The following is a 19,004-nucleotide window of genomic DNA, read 5'->3' as shown; positions in this document are numbered from 1 at the left end:
ACCGTGTACCACATAGAACAGGATACTGCCACTTATGGTAGATGTGTGTTCATGGAAAGTTTTAAAGGAGTTGTTTCCTTTTTCCTTTATTAGGTAAAAAGCGTTTTTGTATTGTTACTTAATGCACAAAGAACACAGCAAAGGGATTTTCTTTATAATGGAAATATTAGAACACAAGTAAATTCATTTTACAAACAACTGAGTAAAGTCATGCTACGGTGCAACTCAGAAGTCTAAGCAGAAGCAGAGCAATTTTACAAAGAATCAGCAGCAAAACTTTTGACTTTCTCCTTGACTTTACAAATAAGGATCTGTAGTACATGACTGCATTTACTGTGTTTGAACTAAAAGTGGTGTGAAAATGCATCTTTTCTCCCTCTCTGACTTACTTAAAGAATTAAATAGGCTGACCTGGTTGCAGTGGAAATGGGATTACAACAACATGAGAAGCAGAATGAATTCTGACTTCAGTAAATTCTGTTTAATTCCATTACTTAAGTATCAGATTATATCTTGCCAAAAGGAAATGTGTTGTAGCATGTTACAAGCACCTTTCAAGTGTTGTCTTATTAACTATTGAGCAGCTAACAAGACCACTGTTGAAGTCTCCTCATGAGACCTGCAGGCTGATGCTGGAGCTCAGTTAAAGGAAGACTGGAATGACTAAACTTTGCTAGAACTTTTAATTTCTTATGTATTTTTTAAGATGATTGATCTAATTGTTTCTATAAATGTAAATGGTACTGATGACTGTTGTGACAACTGATATTATTTTCTAAAACTTTTTTGAAATTCCACCTGGAAATGGAATGACATTTCCTGTTAAATACAAGCTATTTAATCAGTAAAACTTATGTGCTTTTTCAGGTGATATTTCAGTGGTTCATCTTGTTTTGTATAAAATCAGCTGACTTCAGTAAGGTCAGGAAGTTTTGCCAGTGGAAGTAAAATATAATACTTTATTTTGCTGTCAAAAGTTGTATTGCTTCTTTCTTCCCTTTTCTACTTCACAGCAATAGTTTTCCTTCACTACCAAGATTAGCCTTAACTTTTAACATTTGCCTTCAGTGGTTGAATTGCTTTGTTCCAAAAGAATTTTCACAAGTGAAATGTATAGTCAGACCTCTTAGAGTTTACAGCAATTCTTTATATTCCACTGATTGTAAAAAAGGGAAATCTACACTGCACTTGTCTTGCATAATTTTGTCCTTGTGATTAGTGCTTCAGCAATGCATAATGTTCAGATAAGATTATAGAGCTTTAACTGATAAAATAATTCATGAAATATCCTTTTCCTTTTTTCCCCAAGCTATTTCTGGGAACAGTAATCACATAATGCATGTGAGAAGTTAATTTTGTGGTGGCAGTGGTACTCACATTGCCAATGCCTCCATGACAGTCACGTGGTTTGCCCTGCTGACAAGCTGTGTGCTGCTCTGGAATTGGTCCCTTTTTGCCGTGAAGACAATCACAAAGTGACCTGAAGATATTCCTTCCTTTTTTGTTGTCCTTCACATTGTAGTAAAGGTATTGTGAGCCAAAGATTAAGGAACCTGACTTAGCTGGAACTGTAAAGTTCCTTAAAGAGGAGTTCCTGTTATTCATAAAACAGGGTATAAAGTGAGTATCTCAGGACCAACAGTATAAAATTAGAAGACAAAACGTAGGAAATACTTGAAAACTAGCTGCTTGCTTTGTTTATTTGCCTAAGTCAAGTGTATTTGTCATTGCTGTTGCAAACTGCAAGAGAGAAAACACAAAAGATGAAATGCCTGAAGATGAGCATTCCTTACCTGTGCTGTTCATCAGTATGCAGCACTGTAAAGATTGCTACTAAGTCACTTGGAAATAAGGAACTATTATCCTTGGCTTTTCTGTGTATTGTTTTATCTTATTCATGAAACTTTAAGCTAACCAGATGAAGCAACTGAGCCGTACACAAGGTGTGGGGTCTCGCGTACCTGCTTGTGACTAGTGGAAGGTGGTAAAATACCACTGCATTTACAAGTAGGACTGCTGTTCTTTTGGACCTTAGCTTGCCTGGGAAGGTGTGTTCCATTCCTCTTGAAATACCACACCTAGCTATGACAAGAAAGTCAAGGTGTTCCTCAGTTTGTAGCTAAACAGCGAAATGTAAACTAATTTTCCAGGTGGTGGATACAATTGGGTGTCGTAGCTGTGTCCGAGCTACTGAATGGGGTGAATCCAAACACACAAACCTACTCATGTTTCCTGGCTTCCATGCAAAGAAAATTAAAGCAAATAGGACAAAAGAAGCTCTGGCCAGGTGCTTAGTTTTCACATCTGTGTGAGAAAGATCCCAAGGTGTGCTGTGGGACATGTGTGCCCTGTGATTTAAATGTAGCTTCTCTCTACCAATTTTTCTGTTGTTTTCTTACTGCCCCTGCTGTTATATTTAGGTACCTAAATGCCTCTTGGGTATACCTTAGCTTCCCATTCAAAAGGAAAATACCCCTTGTATTCCCTCTTTTGTTTAGAGTGTAGGGGTTTTGGCGTAGAAAGCCAGCATCAAAGGCGATAACTTGAATATGGGCTGATGCATTTGTGAATCTTGTGCTAGCCACAACATCTAGTATGTGAGCATCGTAGCTGTAGACTTGAAGTGTACTGTTGGGACAGTTACAGGACACAACATCGATTTTCATCATTCTAACTTTGGAAATCAATTCTGTGTTTTAAAGCACTTCTGTGAATAGAACTGAAGGTGCTTTTTCAGGAAGTAGGACTAAATAAATTAATCTGAGAGTGCCTGTTGTTTGTACTTGATGCTGCAACTTAAAGCCAGGAGGAGGGGAGATGCAATGCTGTTTGCTTGTCCCTTGAAAGATGACAGCTGGGAGCTATAGGCAGATGAAGAGATTGAGTCACTGCTGGGTATCAAAGCTGACAGTGCTCTCCTGTTCCTGTGGTCTGTCAGAGGACAGCCCTGCTGTGTTCAAATGCAGCTTCAGCAAATGACCCAGCTGTTACACTTCCAGCGATGGACTGCTGTTGATTTATGGGGTCATGTCGTACTAGTCACCATTCCTTTTTTGTATATGTTGTGTTGGTAAGGGAGTTGTAGAGTTTCAGGGGATAAAGCAATTGAGGATTCTTGCAGTAAACTTTCATTTCTGTCTCTGCATCTCTGGTGACCATTTAGTAGGGGAAGGCATAAACCATGCTGAGGGAAGTGTTACAGAAGGAAATCCTCTCCTGCCAGGGTTGTATTACCTCTTCTCCATATATGTGAAGCATGTTAATCTGCTATTCTTGCCAGTGGGACAGTGCTTGCTCAAGGCCATTTCTCACTCTTTTATTGCTCCTGGAGACTGCAAAAGAGCAGGGACTGTGTTTTTTTTTCTCAGATGATATATATTTATGATGCTACATTGTAAACTGCATGTCAAACCCTGAAGGACAGCACAGAACTGAGAAAAAAAAAACCCAACAAACCCGAAACAGAAGACAAACCATCAGAGAGTAAGGTGGTTCTGTAATACTGAACTTGAGGTATAAATCATTGATCCAGATGAGTCTCTTGAGGACTTCCAATCTGGAAAAGCTATGCTGTTACTTGCCATTATATGTGCAAAGGCCTGCTCAGGGGTAGGTCATACAAGGTCCAGATGACTTCATTGGATTTAGATGTTCATTACAGGTACTATGCAGGAAGGATTTCCTAGTTTGGCTTTATTCCCACCAGTGAATCATGAGATCCAAGATGGCAAATGCAGCTGTTGCTTTTGCTGCTTTGGGGATCTCCTTGTTTAAGTGGCAGCAAAGATGTGGGCCATTGGCTCAAATATTTTTTTAACTTACTGACCTCCCTGGGCATTCCTAAGTATCATCACGGTGACATTGCCAAGGGAAGCACAAAGTCAAGTCTGGCCTCAAAGCTGTATGTTGAGGTGGGATGAGGACTGGAACCTGCATTAAATGTGTTACAAACAGACCTCCCAGGGGTAGGCTCTCAGCTGGTATAAATAGCTATAAATACGTGGATTTATCCAGGGTGAGTTTTTACAATCATGGATGTAGTTTGTGTGGGTTTTGTCGTGTCCCAGTTCCAGTATATGTACACAGACACAGCTTCGTTCAGTGCTGCAGGCTTAGAGGAAAAGCACACCAGCAAAATCCATCTCTGTCTTCTCTGGAAGGATAATTCTTGGGAGTGGTCAGGGAGAACTAATACTGATTGTTACCTGCTTGGGACAATCCCAAAGGTGCCCTCCTGTGGCTTGGTGTCTCTGGATGCACCCAGGTCATCGTACTTGTAAAGCATAATTTTCCAATTCTGTTTCAGGTTTGTCACCTTGCATTCATTTTGCATTCACCCCAGCAAAGTCAGTGGGAATTCAAGGCAGGAGACAGGATTTCACTCCTGTCCATTCAGTATTATGGAACACTCAGCACACAGCTATGTGCACTTCATCAGCTCTGCTATTAATTAAGCATGTTCCTGAGGGACATACACAGCCAGATGTGACCAAGTCACCAAAGCACTTGGAGTTTAGCTGGGTTTTGTCTGGAATTCGTGTGAACTGTGAATGTGAACTCATGTTTTCAGAGGCAGGGGAAGAAGTTTTTTGTGTGGAAGACCCACTTCTTAGGTTATTTTTGAACTGAGGCTACTGGGTTAGAACATGACATTTTTCTCTTAGTACTTGGGAATCACACACAGGGGACATAAATGCAAGGCATGAAACAGAGATGTTTTATCTGCTATGAGCAGAGTGATCTGGAACAAACTAGCAGTCCATCTGGCTGACCTGCTCGTGTGATCTTTGGTGCTTACTGATGCCTGGTACCATATTTATCGTGAACATCGTTTTTCTCTGAAAAGTGACTTTTTATGAAGTTGGTACCATGAAATTCCACACTTCACTGGATTTCCATGCTCAGGCATGCTCACTTTGTTGGTCAATGGATACTTATTCTTGACTCTACCTTTGCACATGTGTTTCTGAAAGAAGCCTTATTTTTTTTTAGCTTAACCTTAACAATAATTCAGTAATTGGAAGTTAACAATTGTATTGACTATATACAAATCAAAATAAAACCCAGTTTGCACTGTCATAACTGTTTTGACTCCACAGGGGTTAACAAGAGTAAAATTTGCTTTACAACTCAGTCATTTGAACAGATGTGATTCTGATTATGCACAAAACCCAATGAAATAGTGACACTTTTATACAGTCAGTTCTCAGACGGTTATTCGAATATTTTCTTTGTATTAAAATGACTATAGTTTTCTAAATTCCCTTTACCCAGGTGTTAGTTGTAAATCGCTGGGTTCACTGAGTATATTCCAGGATGACATCAGGTATGACATAATGTAGAGTGAGGGCTGACAAAAGCACAGATCCAGCTGCAGGGACTGTTAATCAGAAAACAGGCTAGCAAATGATTTCCTCAGGTTGCGGATGGTCTCAGCTTTTGCTTCATCTTCAGTGGCATTTCCTCGCTGAGATGACTCAGATATGCTGAAGCTGTTTGTCAGGGACTGCGATTTGCTGAAAGGGAAAACAGTTCAGACTCAGCACGAGAAGATGGGAATTGAAAGCTGGTTACTCATGCTTTGTGTTTCATCACACAAATTCAAGGATAAAAGGAAAGGTTGGTATGGAAAATCTCCTTGTGCTAAGACATCCAGGAATGGGGGAGGTGGGACAGAATGGGGCATGGGCAAGTGGCTTAGTCCAAATTGGTGTGTGTTACTGAAAACATCTGCCTAGAAGTATGCAGTTGCCATTTGGTGAGGCTGTTGTGGGAAACCCGTAAGTAATTTCCCTGCCAATACAGAAGACGGCCTCGAAACATCTGATATGTTCTTCATGTCAGCTCAGGGTGCTTTTTGGACAGCCTTTTTCTAATACCTACAGATCCTAGCAGTTTGTCAGAGCACTTACTTCAGGTGTGGGTGTGGGGTGGTTTGCTGCTTGGACATTTCCGTGGGGCTCGGCTGGCTGGGAGCCCGGCCTTGGGCAGGAGGCCTGGGCTGCTGTGGAGGGAACGCGCCTGCCTTGGAGGCCTGGACTGGAGAGGACCCAGCTGCTGATCGGACTTGCTGTGGAGATCCAGGTGACCTTTGCTGCTGAGGGGAAGTGGACTGGGGACTCTGGGGCTGCTGTCCTTGAGGAGAGAGCCGCTGCTGCGGGGGCGCGTTTGTTCGTGGAGGCTGAGATGCTTGTGGCTGGCGTGGTCCGCCTGAAAGGGACATGTGAGATAAATGTGAGGAAGTGCATGTGGTGGGCAACAAGCACAGAACATCTCTACAGAAGGACAGGTTTTGCTAAGAGGAGAGACTCTTCAGAGTAACTTCATGGAGAAGAATAAGGCAAACCCTCTTTTACAGGCCTAAAATTGGTGTCATGCCCTCTTCTCTAGAGCTGTCCATTTCTCTACCTTCTTCAGCACTGAAGAAGTCCCTCCACTCTCCCCAAAGGGAATCACTTCAACCTGCCTTACCCTTCATGTATCTGGTATTTCTTATCCTTGGTGAGCGCTTCCTGCTTGGGGAAGGAAGAGTCACTGGAGAACCAGCTCTGTGGGAAATGTAAGCTGACCCTGCTGGTTTAGTAAGGGACCCCAGTGGTCCCTTCACGGGCCCAGCAGTTTGATGTGAGGCACTCCATCCTATCACATACCTCTGTTCCAGAACCATCACCAGGTGACTTCAGCTGCTTTGGTAGCAGACTCTCAGAACTGAAGAGGATGTGGAAAACAATTGGATGTGACATGAGAAATTGCTGGACATGACAGATAATACTGTGAGAACCTGACAAAAGTTGCAGGTAGTGTTGTGAGGGCTGTCTGGATTTCACAGGTGGTCCGGGGAGTTATGTGAGAAAAAGCTTTACTGAGAATTGAACGGGAGTACTGGAGACAGATGGGGAGTACTACCCTGCAAGGCCAACAGCTCATATCGATAGTATGGAATGCCAAGATTACATACATGTGTTTGGTATCAGAAATGCTAATTTTGGATGCAGCAAAACTGTGACCAATGAGAAAAAGATAATTAGAGGAGGGTGTTAATTTGGTAGAAGGTTGAAATGGAGAAAGGAAGGGAAGGTGGCAAAAATGAGGGTCTAATCAGTTATGTGAATTCAATGTTTGGTGTGACCTGGCTACCCACCCACGGGGTAGCCCTATGCTTCAGTGTACATCAGGACAATAAGCCAAACCTGTTGTTCTGACCAAGCCATGTAAGTCAAACCTGCTTCTGCTGTCAGGGGGAGCTGGGTATGTGCTCTTGCTGACATGGGAACTCCTGGACAGATGGATCAAGGATCCTGGCATTGCAACACTGGTGTCTGTTCCGAGCCTGACAACACTAGCATCTTCCCATCACTTCTTAACACTTGCAGCCACCACAGCTTTGTGCAAACACAATATACTCTGAGCCCAGAATCCTGCTCCAGTGCCAGTTCAAGTGGCCTTGTTTGGCTGGGCCAAGTTGTACCAGGGGTATCAACTGGATCTATATCAAATTATCATCCCACTTTCTGAGCTGCTGTGGGATATGACAGTATCTGCTTTAATAGTACACTGAATTTGCTGCCTGCTTGTCAGTGAATTGGAAAATGAGCAAAACCTTTATCCTGATTCCTTTTATTTGGAAGGCAAACTGATAAGACTCAGAGTTATCACTGTCATGGGACTCAGAGAACTGTACCTTGTGGAGGAGGCCGTGGTTGTGACAGTTGTCCAAGCGGAGGTCCAGTCTGAGATTTCATTGACACAGGCTGAACTTGTGGAGGCTGGAGGAAAAAAAGCCAATCCAGTTAATAGAGAGTCCCCAAAGAGAAGCCCTGAGGTAATACAGGAACTGTAGAGTCATGAAGTGTTCCTTAAATACACACTCACACACATGCAGCATCTGGCTGGTAAAATCTCATGGGACCGTAATGGAGAGGTGAGTAATAAAGAGCATAGAAGTTGTTTGCTCACAGGGAATAACAATGAAGTTACAGTTTAGAATGTTTTTTAGGCAGTCAGGAATTACCAAATGTATCTGGCCTGAGGGGTTCTCTTAGTCCCATCTCCCATTTTGGACAGTTGCCAGCACCAGATGTTCCAAAGAAAGGAGGGATGAACCATGGAAATGTCTATGGAGTAATCATCTCTGTACCCTAAGGGGTCTCCTCTTGATTGCTAATAAGCAAGGGCCAGCTTCAGTCCTGAAACATGAAGCTTATTATCTGCTCCACAAAATCTTTGCAACAGTTCCAGATATTTTATTTAGATATTTACATCCAGACCCTTTGAGTCTTGCTCAGCTTTCAGCCTCACTGTCTTTCCCATTTCTTGTCTCCATTGCTTTGTTCTGAGTTTTGAGATTAGTTCTCACAACCTGCCCATGCTAGGCCATTCATTATTTTGTAAACCTTCATTGCCCTCTCTCTCATTCACCTCCTTTGTAAAGCCAATAGACTTTAGAATCCCTCCAGTCCCTGCATGGGAATATTTCCAAGCCCCTAATTGTTTTCATCACCAACTTCTCTTTCCCAGCTTTGTAATTCCTCCTGCAGATGCCAGAGATGGGTCTGCTTACATTTTTCCAGATGAAGCAATATCTGGGTTCTCTGTATACATTGCCAGTTCATTTTTCCTGCATCCTAATTTCCTGCTTTTCCCTTGTCAACACAACCATAGGCTGAGCAATGGTTTTCATTAGCCTGTATGTGACAAAGTATTTCTCAAGGGAATGGCTGGTGCCACTTGAAAGTTCTGCACATTGTTTATGCTGTCTCTCTACCCCCAGCTTAGCTTATCCTTCAGTCTTCCATATAGAGTCTCATTTGCTGTTGTGGTGACTGAACATACATAGCTCTGTCAGATGTTCTTCACTGCCATCCCTGGTCCTGACTAATGCAAATAATTTGGTGCCATCTGCTCTTTCTTCTCTCTTGCTGTTTAGTCTTTTTGACAGATATTTTAATAAACAGATTAAGCAACACAGAACTGCTGCGCAAAGGGCTGGTCCAAAATTAACAAAAGCCTGAGTAAACCTATTGCAAAATTGTTTACGAAAACAGGGGAAGCTGAAGACAGATAGGCTGGTACATGCTGGATTATTTACATGGAGAACATCATGATAAAAGGGTCTTCAAGGCTCCTGAAAGGTCAGGAGAATGAGCTAAGTGATTCTGGAAGTGGGAAGAAATGTTTCATAGTTGTAAACGTTGAAATTAGTTTCAACTGACTAACAAAGATGTGATGAAGTTGCCTGTCCGTTTTTTGCACAATTTGTCTGGGACTTGCAAATGGACAGGAAGGAAAATCTGGGAATTTTCCATTCATGGCTTCTAGCCCTACATAGCTTGGGAACTAAACCTTGCCTTGGTGTTGATGGAAATACATTGTCTGAATGCTGTGAGACATCCTGACTAGACCAGCCAAAGAAAGGGAATTGGATCTCATATTCACCTCCACAGACTTTCCTTACAGTCAACCAAGGCATCTCAGAGATAAAGGCAAAACAGAGTTTTGAGGCTGAGAGATGAAGGGGTGAGGACCAGCCCAAGGTCTTCTGCCTTTGGAAGAGACACAGTGAAGGGAAAGTCTGGTGGTGGGTCAGAGAAGCGAGGGAAGAACCTCAGTGTAACCACGAAACTGGGTTTCACGTTGAAGACATGAAAGCAAATTTGTCATTAACATCCTGTCCTGGGCTCAACCAACCCATTTATCAACACAGCCAGGCTCAGTAGCCTTGAAGCCTCTGCTAACTGTGTGCAAGAATTAAAATCTCATATCTATGTCTTTATCTGAGGTAAGCTTCTGCTACACAATAAAGCTTTACCCTTTAGCCCCTCCATGCTTTCTTTCATAGCTTGTCTGTTACCTTGCCTAAGGCTTTTTGACTAGCTACGTCATTTTGACTGATTGCCTGTTACCTACCACTTCATGAAAGAATTTCCAAAGAAATGAAAGGAAAAGAATCGAAAGGAAATTATTGGGGCATTTTTCTTTCCTTGCAAAAAAATAATGTGGTAAATGCTCTTAGCTGTGGTTTCTGATGATTTATTTAATCTTCTGTACTCTTCTTTAAATTATCATTTGAGATAATTCATAAAGTCTATGACTTACTCGGCTAAATTTTTCTACATTACTCTTACAGCTTTCAAACCACATATTTTGTATTTGTTGTACACCAATCCTCTGGAGCAGTGACTATTTCTAATGATTTTGCACAGTTTTTTTTGACAGCTTAGTCACTTCCCAAAATCAGTTCATTGGATGTAGCCATCTGGAGTTGGGAGCTTAATAATTTTTTTAAAATATCAGTCATCGCTGACTTAATGACTGTTTTTGTTCTTTTCTGTGTCATTCTGATCAGGGAGAAGTGTTACAAGGTAAAGCAGTTCCCCACTTTCAGCAATTACATTTTGTAGAGTCAAAACACTGTCCCTGTTGTCTTCTTTTCCTCCCTTAATTCTGGATGATCCATAGAGCCCACCAATTGTTTGGTAGCTAGTTCCATTTTCTGATGAACTCAAAGAACTTGCTTCATTCTTTCCTCTATCTGCTCCTCAAAATTAATTTCTGTCCTTTTTACATTTCATTTTATTATTCGTATGATGCTACATAAAGGTCTTCTTAAATGTCAGATTTCCAAATTTGAAAGGTTTTTTTTTCACCCTGTTTGTCTTGAATGTCCTTTCTGTAATTTAACTCCAGAAGTTTATTTCTCACATTCTTGGTTCAGGAGCAGATCAGAAATGTATATATGCATTCTGGAAAACAGTGGTCTCTCAGATAACATCTATACAGTTTTACTGCTAGGGAGTTGATTAATTTTCTCACTGCTTGTGTCATACCCTTACTTTTTGATATCACATTTGTCCCTTGGACATCTAATGGTACACACTCACTTTCTGAATTTGTACCTGGATGTTTCTTAAGGCAAAGTCAAGATGTTTTTACCTCCCTCTGAATTGCTGTCCCACTGTGGTATTTGACTTGCTTCTTGATAGCTGAAGTCTCACATTGTTGTGACTTGTTACTTTTCCATCTCTGTCAATTCTGTGCACTCAGTTTCATAATTTCTCAGTTTTTCTCGGCCCAGAGACTAGTATAGAGAGGTCCAATAATACATACAGGTGTTCTATTCATACCCATAGGATATCCAAGGATTTATATTTCTATGTTTTCAGTACTGCCGTCTTTGTATTCAGAATTGCTCTTTGTATTCCTTCTGTGGAAGTCTTCTCCTATAGCTCTAGTTCTGCATCTCACCAGCCTCATATTTAATTATTTCTCTCTGGACACTTCTAACTATTATAACATTATGTTAGTAATGTAGCATGTGCAATTTTTTTTATGTTTGTGGAACCAAGCTCTCTCTCTCTGTATAGTAAAACTCTAGTTAACGTGTTTGTGGGTTTAGTTTTCTTGATTATATATACAGGTATTTCTAGGTTGTATTCCCAATGCAGAATCTTTTTCTTATTTGACTCTTCTATTTGACATAGTATCCCTTCAAGATTTGTTTTATTCTTGCTTTGGCCCTAATTTAGGTCAGCTGTAATCCAATCCAATCCTGTACCAGTGTATTGCAGACATGGAAAACAGACACATCTATTCATGTTCTCAGTTTCTGCTGGCTTGCCCTTTGCTCTTAGTTCATGCAATATATCTTGGCTATTTTAGATGGTAGTTCTTGATTCCACTTTGTAAATGCTATCTCTTCTGTATCACTTTCCCTGCCTCAAAGCATTTTCAGTGTCTATTAAAAGTTTTACTCCTTAACTCTAGCTAAAACTTGGAGTACCCAAATACACTTCTCCGAATACCCTTCATGCTGGGACCTGGTTTAGCAGGAGTGGATTGTCATATGACAAAGGCAGAGCACCATAAAGTGCCTTCTCCCATTTTTTTGTCTCAAGTGGAAATGAAAATTGTACCAGTGTGTTGCAATCAGTTTTGTTCCTCAACCTTTTTACTCTCTTGTATCTTCTGTTGTACAGATTTGTTGTCCTCAAATCTTCACACTTGGCTCCCTGTTAGATACTGAAAGAGGTGTAGCAAGTACACCTGGATACTCAGGTTTTGTTCTGGGGTGTTTAATTTACACAGAACTGCCCCTGGGAAATGTGGCAGTACGATTAGATGCATTTGATACTCAAAATGGATGTACACAAGAAGAACTAAGGAGTCAGTTTAAATCCAAAATACATGAGTTCAGCCTTAGTAAAGCCTCCCCCTGATGAAGGCGGCAAAGGACATCTCTGAAGAAAAAATGGCCGTAAGGAATGGAACAAGTCTTGCTGGAGATTCCCACTTTCTGTTCTCAAAAGGAGAACAGAGAGGTAAAAACTGGAATGAAACCTATCCTGAGGGATGTTGTTAGACAGAAATGAAGTTGGGCATTAGAAGAACCTCTAAAAATGCCTGTCTTCAATGTGAATTTAGAAAATCAGAATGTCTAGATGCATGGACATGCTACTGGTATGATGTCACATTTATCTGGAAGGAGAGTAAGGGAAAGAGATGGGTTCCTTAGGGGTGCCCACTTCAAGGAGTCTGTGAGAGTCTCCTTTGGAAGAGCAGGAATCAGTCTGTCTGTCCACACTCCCATATGGGGCTGTTCAACTCTCTGGGATGTCTGACTGCGTGACAGACTCAGCGAGGAGAGTGAAAGAAAGAAGTTCAGGGAAATAACTTGGTCACAAGGTCTCTATTCACTCATACCCAAGGCCTCAGCGGTGACGGTGTAGATCCAGCAGACATGACAAGCTGAGTCATTTTGGAAACAACCAGATCAGCTATAAGCTGTCTGTCCTCTTCTATGTGCTCCCCAATCAGGGGCATCGAGCTGTCCATCACCTGCCACAGGAGAAAAAACAACAGTTAGTAAGGTGGCTTCCTGCTGCCTGTTTCAACTCACCTCTTACATTAACCTGTTTTGTGTCTCCACATCCTTGCCAACATCTGGAGTCACCACTCTCCTCATGCTGAAAAATGCTTGACTTTTCCAGGCTTGGGATTTCGCTTAGGATTTTTTGGAAAGAGCACGTACTTCCCCCAACTCTCCATCTTCCTTCCCTTCACAGCTTGGGAGCCAAGCCAAGGCTTATGGTGGCTGGAGGTTTCTAAATCAACTAAATACAAACTTTCTCCTTCACATGTCCTGAGGAGATGCCTCTGATGGATAAGGACTCTCTGGCATTGTCCCACAGTATTTCGGGGTGACATTGCAATTGAAAGGGCCCCAGGAGAAGAGAAACAACATGTACTGAATCCTGAGGAGATGAGAGCAATGAGAGCTGGAGGAAACCAGGAGACATTTGGGATTAATGAACACAAAGCACTGCACCCTGAGAGCGAAAATAAACACCACAGATGTGTAATGAATAGGATGTCACCAAACCAGCACCAAGTGCAGGAAAATAAACTTATTCTCTGCTTGTCTTCTTGATAATGCTGTGATACAACTGCTTCCCAAGCAAGTTCTACAACTCTGCTGGGGAAAACTGGGAAGTGAGACCGTGGGGATGGGGGAAGGAAAACTGTCGAAGGGTCTTTGAGGTAAGAAATGGCCTCACAACAATAATACTGGAAGCACAGCAGACCCTCAGCTGTATAGCAGCCCCAAACACAATTTTCAACAGTTCATCATAAATCAAGTGCTTTGCAAACATTAACTAAATCCCACAGGAAGAACTGTACTCTGATGAAGTTAAGATTCAGCTGGAGTAAATATAATAGTACCAAAATAACAGGGTTGGAAGAGTTTATTTTATTTTGCTTTTATTTTTAAAACAAACATTAAAATCCCTGGAAATGCAGAGTTGAAGGTTGAATTGCTCAAGAAAGGCACTGACTCACACTCAGATAACAATCGGAAGTGCACTCCACCCTGGCAAGGCTGCAAGAGAACACTCTTGGAGGGAAATGGAAAATTTTGCACCCTCTTTTTTTAGATTTAAAGTAGAGGAAATCAGTGAGGTGAGTTCACCGAGTTTGTATTCTGCTCTTTTCTTGCAGAATTATGGTTTTGTTTGATTTCTATAGGTGTCTTTTCTGAACACTAGAAAAGCTACCTAGAAAGTTTAAACTAAGGTACCATTGGAGAGTGGGTTGATGTTTATATCCATGGCCTACTTGGCCCAGGGGGCAAAAGGCGAAGGTTAGAAAATTGTATGTCAGTGTTTGGCAAAATACACAACGCGGCTTTTCCTTCCACTATCCATTTAGCTGTTCTTCTGTTGGGAGATGACGTGAGGAATGTGATGCTTCCTAACAGTGTCAGGGAATGGCCAATTCCCATCTGGGTCTCACTAGCCAGGGGCTCCTGGGGACCCTCCAGCAGGTTTCTGCACAGGTTTCCCTCCTCTCCACTCCTGTCTTAAAAGGAAATGTGGCCATTACAGATCCCGAGAGAGAAGAGGTCTCCGTGTCCCTGCACGGCACGGTGCGAGGGGCCCGTGTGACCACTAGATGATGCCGTGTGACCACTAGATGATGCCGTGTGACCACTAGATGATGCCGTTCCCCTGCCGAGAGCCAGGCGAGCCGCGCTCCCGGCTCCCGCCCTCCTGGGAGTCACCGAGACACGGCTCTGGTCAAAACAGCCCGAACCTCGCTTTTAAAGGCCATCCAGTCCAGTACTCCTGCTATGAGCAACAATGAGCAGAGACATCTTCAATTAGATCAGGTTCCTCTGAGCCCTATCCAGCCTGACCTTGAATGTCTTCACAGATGGGGCATCCACCTCTATCTGCACTGTAAAAAATTTCTTCCTTATATATAATCTGAATGTACCCTCTTTTAGTTTAAAATCATAATCATTTTTCCTGTTGCAACAGGCCCTGCTAAAAGGTTTGTCCCTGTCTTTCTTATGGGCCCTTTTTACACACTGGAAGGTGCTATAAGATCTCCCCAGATCCTTCTCTTCTCCAGGCTGAACAACCTCCAGCACTCTAACCATCTTCATGACCCTCCCCTGAATCTGCTCCAACAGGTCCATTTTTTTCCTGTGCTGAGAACCCCAGAACTGATTTCCCCAACTCAAGGACTGCTTTTTCCTATTTCTGTGGTTGCAGTGGCTGAAGAGGAAGATGGTGCTTTATAAACCAAAGGCCCCAGAGGGAGTGAACCCTGGAGCAGTTCCACCTGAATCAGTGAAGGTGCACCAAGGATGAGGCTATATGCTGTCCTGATATGCAGTGTCTGCCAGGGGGATGTGAGATGTGGGAGAGAGAAAATACAGGAGTGAACAATCACATGCACAAGAGAAAGCCTTTGAAAATGGCAGTGATTTCTGTGGGTAAAATGACACAGCTGGTTGCCACTGCACTGAAAAGATCATGAGATGTCAGCATGCCTGTCCTCCAGGAAGGGTGAATTGGTCTGGAATTGGGCAGATACAAATGCTAATTCTGAATAAATCAGCTGGCTGAGAGGAATATGTGAATTACAGACAGATTGCACTCATGCCTTCCTGGGTGATCACAGAACATCTGGGCAAGGCAAGAAGATGTCAGCACATATGGACCCAGCCTTTATAGCTGCCCAAGGTCAGTGGCTGCTCCTTGTGCAGCTGCTGTTGCCTGATAAGGTGTGTGAGGGGTGAAGGAAAAGTGCCCAGGCAGAGAAGAGACTCAGGAAAAGACCACCCTGGTTGTCCCTCTGTGCCTTTCTGATGATGAAGCCTGGGTTTGTTTTTTCACACTCTGATGTGCAAGAGTGGAGTGTTTAGGTGATTTCTAAGGAAAGAAGGAAGGAAGGAAGGAAGGAAGGAAACCAGCGACTGGACATATCAAAACGAATGGTAGGCAGTGCTGAAGGGATGAGCAGGGCTCCTTGCAGGGCAGCAAGGAGCATGTCTAGTAACACAGCTTAGCTGTATGGCAGTCAGGGTTTATCTTATGCTTCCAGGAGGAAGAATAAATCACATGGACCATAAAGAGGGAGAGGGGAGATTATTAAACCCTACATGTTGCTGAGCTCTTTTGAGAATCTGGCTGCTGACACCAGTGGAGAACTTGCATTATTTTGAGGAATTCTGATTGAGTGCTGACTACTTATGTTGAATATTTCCTCAAAGTGACAAAGTTCTTTAAAGCAGAGGAAAAAACAATTATCAGCATTTACTGTTAAATTCACAATCTGTTTCAACACGAGCCATGAAAGTAGTACGTAAGTGTGCTAATGCTTTGAAGGCAGAAACGTAACAGATCCTGCTGTTTGCCATGGGAAAAGAAAAGAAGGTGAAGTTCAAGTAAGAGCAAATACCATGTGTGCAAGATTACTCTGGTGCTGTTGATAACCCATCTGTCTTAATCTGATTTTGTTTGCCACAAACCACTGTGATAAATCTCAGTTCATAGAACTGCCCATCACTACCTCTGTGAATCTTGCCTGAAGAACTACTTTGCCCTGTGAAAATTAATTACTGCCTGCAATTGCATTGTGCAAATTCCTTGTTTGTTTAGCCTATTTAGGCATGCTTTCTTGTAAAATGTCACAGCACACTGTTCCTTCTTACCAAGAAAATACAACTGTCACTCTGTCAAATAACTTTTTTCTCCCACTATCAAAAGAAAAAAGCAAAAAAGGGATCAGTTTCAGACAAGAAAAGTACCCCAGGAAGTTGGCTGGAGGCAATTAATTACTTGTCTCCCTCAGATCTGCATAAAAAGGGGCCTGTTTGGCTTTGGTCTGCTCCTTATATTGCACTATGCTCCTTTTCCAACAATGTCCATCAGCCTGGCATCTGAATGCCTGCTAGATGTTGGTATATCAGGCCTGCTCAGTCAGGTTCTCCAGTGGGGTAATTCAGCATGACCCATCTGAAACTACCATGTTTCTTCTGATTTGTGTCATATTAGATGCATTGCTGTTTGCCTTGGTCACAGAGAGAGGAGCGTGAGCGTGCCTTTCTCTGTGTGCAAGCTGATGGTGGCTGCTAGGGTACGGATGTGCTCTTCACCAGTCAGTCACACACGGTGGCAGATGTGAAAACCCAGAGGCATACCCAGACAGAGGCATATAATCTTTAAGCCCAGAACTAGCTGTGTGTGCACGTACATAGGCTTATGTGCAAGAATATATGCAGGGATATGAAAACCACATATCACGTCTAACCATGTGTGGACACAATCCAAATGTCCTTACACTTGTCTCTAGCAAGGCTGCTTTCTTGCTCTTCCTTTCCCAGCTGCAGGGGCACAGAGATTTGAAAGTGCACAGCAGGGAAACAGTCTGCTCTGGGGGATGCTCCTCTAGGTGCTGATGAATTGCATACGGGAGCAGACCCATTAGCCCAGGCCCCATCAATTCAGGAAAAGACAGAGGCTTGCCAGCATTTGGTTGCTGGCAGCACGCTTCTATCACATGGCCTTTGACAGGTCACTGCTCCCCTCCCTGGGGAGAGCAGATACATAATGCAGGAATGTGCAGTCACTGGAGGGCTCATGTGGTTCTCATCAGCATCCCAACCCTCAGCGGGTGGGACTGCTCTCCCACACATAGCTTTCCAGTGTGTCAGCACCCCTGCATGAAGCCAATAGGCTGGCTCTGCTTGTCTTCCTCGGCTGGCCTGTGTTGGTGGAGTTTACAGCAGGTCAGAAGTTGTGTCTCCTCAAGTCACACACTGACAGAGGCACTTGCTTACTTGCCGGATTGTCTCTCCTCCAGGGCATTTCTTCGGTTTCCAGTTTGATTTTCTGGCCAGCTTTTCCTTCTCTGCCCTGTTAGGATGACCTGAGTGTGCTATTTATCCCACTTCCGTATCTGCCTCCTGGCCTGGCAAGGAGCACATTGCACTTTAGCTCTCAGAGCCACAGTCTGTCCAGCTCTGAACACAAAATGGCGTAATACACATTGCCCATAGTAACTCTGAGGTGCTTTGTCTTGATGGCCTCTTACTGTAGTGAATGCAAAAAGATTTTAGAAAATACACCTTTTTTTTTGGTTTCATCAAGTTTCTCCTGTTGCTTGTGAACTTTTTGCTACACTCTCACCATTTATTTTCCTCTTTTAAATTAGATACAGCTAGGATTTTTGTTTGGAAGTGACCGAAGAAAGGTTCATTCAGAGAGAAACTGAGGTTTTTAATGAACTGAATTATCTGCTGAGGTGGTCAAGCACTTCATGTCTCTCCATTTCCTTTCACAGCCCACACTGGGAAAGGAAGGCACTTCAACCCTGACACCTTGCTGTGTATCTGCTAGTTTGGCTGGGGCTCTGAATCAGTTCCTTACATATCAGTGTGCCATGGCCTGAGGATACGGGTGGGCACGGAGGAACAGAGACTGCAGGAGCACGCAGGGGTAAGTGAGTACGCTGGTGCATGTGAACTCCAAGGCAGTGTGCTTGCAGATATACTTCCCAAAGGAGACTGGCATTCAGGTTGCCCATGCTCTCACCTCAATGATATAGTCTTTTCCATCTTTACTGTGGACAGCTTTGACAGCGCAGATATCAAGACCTCCAAACATTTCTGCACAGGCATCTGCCCAGAGTCTGTACCTGCAGAAAGCACAAGAGCATGGCCTAGGATTAGCTGTCCTTGGGTAGTCCACCAAAACCAGCCACCCACCCCACTGCCCACAGGAACACAAAGAGATTTGGGAGCCCTTATTACAAGGTGTCCTTCATATGCTTTGCTAGGTCCTTGACTCCCTCTCTTGTGTAGGAGATGGAATAAGAAAAAAGAATCTTGCCTAAAGTTCCCTTCATTTCAGACTGATTCAATCCTGCCCTCAAAGCCACCTTAAAATGTTTCTTTCCCTCCTTGGTATTTACATCAGATCTCCAGTTGGTTGTCATTCAGCCAAGCTATAAATATTTAGCTCATTTAATCTCCCAGTAGTGTTGGCCCCTCAGCGTTTGTATTGGCTTTGCCTGAAAGCCCTCCATTATGCAGGCAGCTTTCTCCTGATAAGATGTCCTGGACATTAGGACTGGAATAGGATCAGAAAATGAGTGTCAAATTTAGTGAGGAGTAGCCATCCCCTCTCTGATCTGTAATGCAGTGGCTCCTGCATTTT

At 43.0% G+C, this 19,004-nt stretch overlaps 1 protein-coding gene across 2 annotated transcripts in view; it reads right to left on the bottom strand.

Moving 5' to 3' along the window:
• Positions 1-299: 299 nt before the first annotated feature.
• SYN3 (synapsin III) overlaps positions 300-19,004 on the bottom strand; it is a 189,067-nt gene continuing 170,362 nt past the window's right edge. For both annotated transcript variants that reach the window (XM_010410495.4, XM_010410494.4), the window contains 5 exons: positions 18,381-18,483; positions 12,700-12,834; positions 7,682-7,766; positions 5,913-6,210; positions 300-5,516 (listed from right to left, as the gene is read on the bottom strand). In XM_010410495.4, coding sequence (XP_010408797.1) covers positions 5,384-5,516; positions 5,913-6,210; positions 7,682-7,766; positions 12,700-12,834; positions 18,381-18,483 — 754 coding nt within the window. In that variant the 3' untranslated portion in view covers positions 300-5,383. The remainder of the gene's footprint in view (positions 5,517-5,912; positions 6,211-7,681; positions 7,767-12,699; positions 12,835-18,380; positions 18,484-19,004) is intronic.

This window comes from Corvus cornix, chromosome 1A, assembly GCF_000738735.6.
Source record: "Corvus cornix cornix isolate S_Up_H32 chromosome 1A, ASM73873v5, whole genome shotgun sequence".
In the NCBI taxonomy this organism is placed as follows: domain Eukaryota; kingdom Metazoa; phylum Chordata; class Aves; order Passeriformes; family Corvidae; genus Corvus; species Corvus cornix.
This window is presented reverse-complemented; position numbering and strand designations above follow the sequence as displayed.